General features: G+C 38.5%; 1 protein-coding gene across 3 annotated transcripts; it reads right to left on the reverse strand.

Moving 5' to 3' along the window:
• Positions 1 to 1,455: 1,455 nt before the first annotated feature.
• On the reverse strand, positions 1,456 to 3,486 carry LOC105925126 (ladderlectin). Of its 3 annotated transcripts, none has more exons than XM_036129645.1 (7): positions 3,396 to 3,486; positions 3,228 to 3,320; positions 3,115 to 3,144; positions 2,484 to 2,587; positions 2,230 to 2,364; positions 2,036 to 2,147; positions 1,456 to 1,786 (listed from the first exon to the last, which is right to left on the reverse strand). In XM_036129645.1, the coding sequence occupies exons 2-7, from the start codon at positions 3,286 to 3,288 to the stop codon at positions 1,716 to 1,718; spliced, it is 513 nt and encodes a 170-aa protein (XP_035985538.1). In that variant the 5' UTR covers positions 3,289 to 3,320; positions 3,396 to 3,486; the 3' UTR covers positions 1,456 to 1,715. The 3 variants fall into 3 exon arrangements, with proteins under 3 accessions (XP_035985538.1, XP_035985539.1, XP_035985540.1); XM_036129646.1 differs by having other exon boundaries at positions 2,484 to 2,540; positions 3,274 to 3,320; positions 3,396 to 3,469; XM_036129647.1 differs by having other exon boundaries at positions 2,484 to 2,540; positions 3,396 to 3,466.
• Positions 3,487 to 7,295: the final 3,809 nt, after the last annotated feature.

Genomic DNA, 7,295 nt, shown 5'->3' on the forward strand with positions numbered 1-7,295 from the left:
CAGAACTCCAATTTCACCTGGCTCAAGATTGCAGCTGGATCTGATCCCAGATTTAAGCATCTAACAGAGGGGAAGTGTGGAGTTCTTTAAACAAGCTGCTCAGAGAGGATAGGGATGTCCAGATCCAGGGTGCTGAAACAACAGGGGAAGCATCTCTAAAGCAGAGGACTATGTCCACCTTCTTGCTTGCATCATCTGATTCAGACACAGACATTGAGGCAGAGTCCAGTCAAACTACACTGGACCGCTACAAATCAGGATCGAAAAGTTGCATGGATGACCGTCGTCTGCAGTGGTGGTCAAAAAAGACAAGACTCATACCCTATACTAGCACTTATTGCCTGCAAATGTCTCTAAACCCACGGTACCCTGTTAGAGACTGTTTTTCCTCTCAGACCACATCATTCAGGAAAAGAGAGCTGCTCTGTGTTCTGTTAGGACTGGTGTGCCTTAGTAGTTGCTCAATTTTGTTTCAAAGCCAAAGCTGAAATATTCTGCAAGTTTCTAAATTGCAGTTCACACTAAACCAGACTGATTTTCAAACTGATTTTTGTTTCTTTGTTTTTCAGTCACAAAAGGAAGTACGGTAACACACTTTGGTTATCATAATGTGCTTTTTATAGAAAAGACAGTTAACTTTGTTATTTCACAGCTTTGTTAAAGTGTGTCAAAGTGAAAAGCAAAAGTAAAGTCTCTTGGTGACATAATTAATTAAATAAATTATTAAATTATCTCATTTATAAGCTGCCTGGAAATCTGATTAATTGTGATTAATTTTGTAACAGATTTGCAATTAATCAGTTAATTTTTATTGATCAATTAACAGCCCTATAGAAAACATAATTCACTAGAGTGTGCTGTATGAACGCTTTGAAATATTATTTCAGTTGTCATTATTTCTGCCAATTCATTTGATGACTCTGTCACCGAAATATCATATCAGAAACATGGGTGCCTTTTCAAATAATTGCATGCCTTATTTTAGTATGTTATGTATTTTAGGTTATTATAAGGATAACTGTGCTAAAGGCAGATGAATCCCGCAAAGGCTATTTTTTTATTTGCATTCTGAACAAATGTAAAACATTTGGTGGAAATGTGAGATGCAGGAGACGTTTTACGAAAAAAACTAAATAAAATCAAAGTAGCAAAAATAAAGTTATGTTAATACCGGTAACACAATAAAGATTAACTTAATGTAAGTCCCTGATTTTTTTCAGTCACTGAGAATTGATAGACGTAGGTCAAGTCAGCATTGTTTACCCATGTAAGTGAAAAATATGACTGGAAATGTTTCAAACACAGTCATATTAAACATATTTAAATCAAATGAAGAGTGTACATGTGAAAGAGAATGGTGTTGCTAGACTGAACTTTGGATTTAAGTGCAAAGGTGAAAACAAACAAAAGGTAAACATTCAAAAATCCAAGGCGGGGAAATAACCACACACAGTGTTCTTTTTAATGCTTCAAAGGTTTATTTTTGCAAGGCCAAGGAAAACAGGAAAGTGTTTTGCTTAAATTACACTCTTTAATTAAAGAGAAAAAAATCCACTTGCTGTTTGTTTGTGGCCTCATTTTAAAGAGAAGTTGAAGCAAAGAAGCAGAAAGAGATTTTTGGATATCTATGAGGATGGAAAAAGTCAGGTTAACAGAAATGCATAACAATGATCCTCCACTGGATTCTGTTTTAAGAGTCTGGGTGAACGTCTGAATCATCGGACTTTGTTGGCGCAGACGGAAGGAAGACGGACAGAACAGATGTAGTCATCCCAGCACTTTTTATCTATAGGAGCAAAAGGAAAAGAGTCAACATCACAGAAACAAAACCCTTAAGGGGTCTACACAGTATCATAATTATGGTAAAGGTTGATATAGTGAAACTTCTGATCCCTAAAAAAGGCGGTGTAAGATCCTGCCTTTAGTCCAGTAAACATGTCTATGGTAGCTACAAAGATTAACTAGAGTAAAGCAACTTATCACCTATGAGTCCTCTTGCCAACTATAAAAACACAGGTTGGATATTTTCTTTCACCTGAATAGTTCATCTGCAAACAGCGCTGGGTGCCATGAGCATTTCTAGGCTTCCCAGGACACCAGTTTGTATAGTGCAGAGGGCTTCTATCGCTCCAAAACCAAATGCTCGTCTGAAAGAAAGAATTCAGTAGATGATGTTTCATCCAATGTTTCACAAAACAATGAATACATAAATTGTACTGTTGAAAATACCTCCTGTGCATTAGTGCCTCCAATCCATGTTCTTCCGGACTTGTAAGTTGCCTTAGTTATCAGAGACTGAACCTGACGGTACTCGTTCGTGTCATGAACTGATGCCAGGTTTGCTCCCATGGACAGACAGTTTCTCTACAGACAAACACAGCATGATGAGATGAATTAGTAGCTGGGTGTTGTCAAAAAAGAACTATGAAACTTTGAAAAGAGATATTAAAAGAAGATAAAAGGACAATGTTGTTTAATATCACCTTAGCTCTAGCCCAAGACATGATTCTGGAAACATAGTGGAAACAGCGATTGTTGATCTGAAACCAACCAGGAGGACAAGAAGATTCTTGGACCACAACAACTTCTGATGCCAAACAGATGGAGAGGCTCAGTTAAAGATGTTGTAGCTGCCATTAGTTTATATAACCTTCATTCAATATTACAGGTTATAACACCAAGATGAGAAAAAATGAAATTTATTAAAAAAAAACATAACAGTATAGTCATGAGATGTATATTTAAATATTAAATTTATGGTTTGTCACAGTCAATAATAAAACAACTTGATTTTTTTTTTCAAATGGTCTCTCAATTAAAGCAAAGAGCCCTCTGGTGGTGATATGCTGGACTGCTAACTAGAAGCTTATAATAGGGGTGAAAGGTTTGTTCACACAATCACAAACAATAATCCAATTAATAGTTTGCATGTAGTTTAAAAGGACCAGAATTACAGTTTAAGATGAATGAAGTCCACTTCATTATCTGAAGAAAAAGTACGTTTTAGGTTTTGATGCTACGAGGGGACATAAATGTCATATTTATTATGGATTAGTTAGGGTTCCTAATCCTCACTCTGAAGAAATAAAACAATGACAGAAAAGACTCACTGACCTGGATCAGGGGAACCGTCATCTGGTTCAGCTGTGGACAACATAAACAGGAGTTAGTGAAATTATTTGTATCTTAGTCTCGCTACATAAGTTGAATACTTAAGAAATGCTCACGGTCAGATCTGGTCTGAGCCATCACAGAGAAAACCAGGACACACACAGCCAGCAGCTTCATGATGAGGTGATGAGATGATGCAGATTTGAAAGCTGAAATCAAGTCAAAATAAAGAACATTCAGTCTCATAATGTTGAAAAAGATTAGCAGAAATGTTATCAGCCAACCTGATGCAGAATGATCTGTTTCCTGAATCAGCCAGCAACAGTTTACCTTCACCACAGAATCACAGGCTACTTATAAAGCTTCTGAAGATGCAATCATTCACAAAATGAGGAAATAACAAAGTAATTAAGCAGAATGTCCCTCCTTGACCAGAGCTGGTTCCAAGATTATGTCATAATTCAGCATAGGCCAAAACCAAACTCATCTTTTGTCCCTGTTATGGTTGTGAAACTTGCACCAAGAAGGGTTTTGTCAAGGCTTTTACAAGAAGAGGACTAAGGGGGTGAAAAGTATTCTGGCTGTCAGTCTGATATCAGACAGATGGTAACAGATGGAACATCTGGATGGTATCAGATGCTCAGGGACACTGGAGGTCTAAAGTGTGATACAATGATGTTGCAGATCATTTGTTTTACCCTTTTTCCGACTGTTGAAATCCTAACCTAACAACATATGTGTTTTTTTAAATGTTTATGTAAATTGTCCCTTTAAAGGGAATTTGAAGGGGGAAAAAAATCTTTTTTGCGCCTGATACTTGTATGTGCTCTCCAGGGGCTTTCCCCCTGCTGTATAGTCCTTTTGAGTTTTTTTAACCCCTTCCCTGGTCCTTCTCTGTTTACCAGTCACCATCACTCAGTTTACAGCCTGTGAATGTGCCCAATGTCTCGCACCTCCTCTGGATGGGTGTTATGGGAGTTCTGGATGGAATTCTAAACAATAGTAACTGAGTTCCCATCTTTACTAAATGACGAGACGGTGGTAATGACGTTTCAGCACTTTTATTGAGAAACAGAGCAGAGATCACATAGATGGAAAGTCATCGCACCCCACGGTTCCGCTGCAGTCTCCGTCTGCCCTGTCTCTGCCTGTGTCGCTTATTGGGCTTCCCCTAATACTGCACCGTGGCCTTGGTTTGAGACATAACAAAGACAGTCTATCATAGACAATAATCATTCTACGCAGCATTCAGCCTTGCACTCAGCAAACAGTGGATCTTATACACAGCCATAATGTCTCCAGGCCTCCAATGTCTGAGTGGTGTGAGGCCATAGTGACTTCAGAATAATAATTCTTACAACATTCCTCTCTTTTTTTTTGATGATGGCGTCGTCAGCATCAAGACAAAACAAGATGACCCATCACTTGAAAACGTGAACAAAACACAGAGGAACCATTTCTGTAAACTCGTAAAGTGGGACCCAAAGGGTTCCCGTGTTGGAACCGGGTAGTGCTTGAACTTTTAGTACAGATCAACATGAATGCTTCATAGAGCTTTAACACACAAGATCAAAGGTTTAGCTTTTATCTACAATTTAGGATTCATCTAATTAGGTAAGGCCTGTTTTAGTTACCTATGTGCACATTATTTTAAAATTACATTAGACTATGGTAAGGTAAACCTGTTCAGTAACCAAGGTCGAATCCGTCCACTCTGACCCACCCTGAATACCCTCCAACTCCTTTCTCCACTCACCTCTCCGATGGAAAATAATCCACCACTCCAAACTTACAACACCAGGAGCAAAGGCAGGAGAGGTTCAGTGCGGGCAGGGGAACCCCAGAAAACGCTACCCCTAGGGGGTAGTAGGGGGTAGTAAAAACTGGCAAGGCCCCCCTCCCAGGGAGATCTGCACTCGGCCAATCTGAGCCTGAAAACCCTGTATTGAATCTAAGTGTTAACGTTACCAGCTAATATTAAAGGATCTTTAGAGCCAAACAGATCCTGGTTCTTCCTATATCAAATCAAAAAGGTGCATAAACCATAGATCTTTGTGTGTCTGAAGCAAACAGTTTCCATTTTTCATAAACCCATATTGATAAACATGATGTAACATTAAAGTGTAGATCTCATAACACAAAAAAAATCAAACATGTGAGTCAGTGGAACAGAGCAGTTAAACAAACAGCAACACAATATGAGAAGAGTCCAAAACGTCAAGAACGCAAAGTTAAGGAAGCCTTCAGGCCTTACAGGCACAAGGCAGAAATTAATCTAATCGCGCTTAGGGTCTCTTCAGGCAACTCCTCCCGTTGAAGAATAAGGAATCAGAGTTCTCTGGCTTCTTCATCCCCAGTCCTGTTCTTGGTTCCTCCTCGCAGGCTGGAAGATTGAGCTGGATGGTAATGAATGTTCAGTTTTTAATTGGGCAATTAACCTTTTCTTTTGCATTTCGCCCTAATAAAACACTTTGTGAAGATGGTCTGCAGACACGAGTCCTTGTTTCCACTAGAGAACAGAAACAAGGTGTAATTAGTGTTCTTATCAAAACCCCTTTCATGTGCCATTTATTAAAACATTCTCCAAGCACTTTCACATTCAAGATATTTCTGTGCACAATTAATTAGCTCTCAGAGTTCTGCAATTTAATTATTAATTAAAAGAGTAATTTGTAAGTTCAAATGTATCTGCAGTAAATTCATAATAATTCTTAACAGAATGCTTTCAATGTGTGTCTTTACTGTTGTTGCCTGACAGTTGAAATTCTCTGCAACATAATTTCATCAACATATTCGTTTCATGTCATTTCCCGTTTTATTTTGAAAACCCAACTGAGAAAAAGAAAGCCTTTCCATGTGAAAGCCTTTTCCCTCTTTCTCTCTCTTTTTTTTAAAGAAATAAAGTGATGTGCTGTTCTGCTCAGAAAAGACAAAATATTTACACCATGCTGTTACTGTTCAAGGATGCCAAGGTTCTACAAAACAAGCAGTGAGCAGGAGAGAACAGGAGCTTTTGAAAACGTTCTAACAACCAAAGCTACTTAAGCAAATCAGAATTAGTTCCCAATTTAATCTCAAAATAAAGTAAACCATACATGTGATTATTTCCCTTTTTTTAACTGAGGATTCAGGACTTTAATTAAGAAGTTCTTGGATGAACGCATCTCTGCGTTCCTATTAGTCTAGGCCTTTGCAATCTGATCTATGATCTATGTATTCTGAATGCCTGGTCAGGAAAGGTTCTCTGAAGCTTTCTGTTTTCAGCAACCCTGAAAACCCCAAACCCTTTACAGTCAGTGTCAGGTGTCAGGTGACCTGTGGGACCACCTCGTCATCTCACTGGTTCCACCAGCTGTGTCAAGTCCACAACAGCTTCAAACCACAGTAGCTCGTCCCTGGGTGTCATGCCCCAGGGGTCTCCACACCCCCCTCTGTGTGTGGAACGTCTCTCGTTGTAAGGATCTCACCTTATGTCCCGTTCAAGATGTTCTTTGCACAACAGGAGTTCCAATGTGGGGTGTCTTTGCTGCTTTAATGTTCCTCAGAGAAAACCTTCATTGATTGATATCACCTTCAAGCTGTTACCCTTTTATCATCACAGCCCCCTAACCATCCTGACCAGATCCAAAATGTCCACATAATTTAATCTAATTGAAGTAATTTTACTTATTTTCTGTATGTAAGACGATAACCATTAAATTATCCTGATCTAAAAGCCCTCAGGTTAACAGTTAGCTAAAACTCAGTGTTATGTGTTTCCCTTAGGATGTTTAACTGGTTAAAAAGACTACTGAGATATTTGTGTTCTAGTTGAAAGATATTAAATCTCCATAAATATTGTAACCATTGTACACTGATACTTTAATCCTAAATTTACCCATGTTAATTAGTAGGATGTGTGATTATGCTAATTTTATTGCAACCTTACCCATTTTAGTCAGTAACCTTGTCTTTGCGTTTTATTGATGCCTGCCAGAATAGCACTGTTTCTGTATTCTCTCGCATCTGAGAATGTCTAAAATGAGACTAAATCTCTATGTTAGCACATTCCTATCATATTGACCAGGTTTCTGTGCAAAGAAAAAGAAGCAGAAAGATAGAGCTGTTAATAGCAGAAAGCAACAAATATCTTTAAGACACCACCTTTCCCGCTGGAAGCTCTCCTGGCATAACGTGGTCAAAAC

The sequence above is a fragment of the Fundulus heteroclitus genome, unplaced genomic scaffold, assembly GCF_011125445.2.
Source record: "Fundulus heteroclitus isolate FHET01 unplaced genomic scaffold, MU-UCD_Fhet_4.1 scaffold_195, whole genome shotgun sequence".
Classification (NCBI taxonomy): domain Eukaryota; kingdom Metazoa; phylum Chordata; class Actinopteri; order Cyprinodontiformes; family Fundulidae; genus Fundulus; species Fundulus heteroclitus.

Excerpts from the sequence above, each read along its gene's own strand:
- LOC105925126 (XM_036129645.1), bottom strand. The coding sequence starts at position 3,288 with ATGAAGCTGCTGGCTGTGTGTGTCCTGGTTTTCTCTGTGATGGCTCAG. Across the intron at positions 3,145-3,227 it reads GGCTCAGACCAGATCTGACC|CTGAACCAGATGACGGTTCC; the intron begins GTGAGCATTTCT and ends TGTTGTCCACAG. Across the intron at positions 2,588-3,114 it reads TGACGGTTCCCCTGATCCAG|AAGTTGTTGTGGTCCAAGAA; the intron begins GTCAGTGAGTCT and ends GTTTGGCATCAG.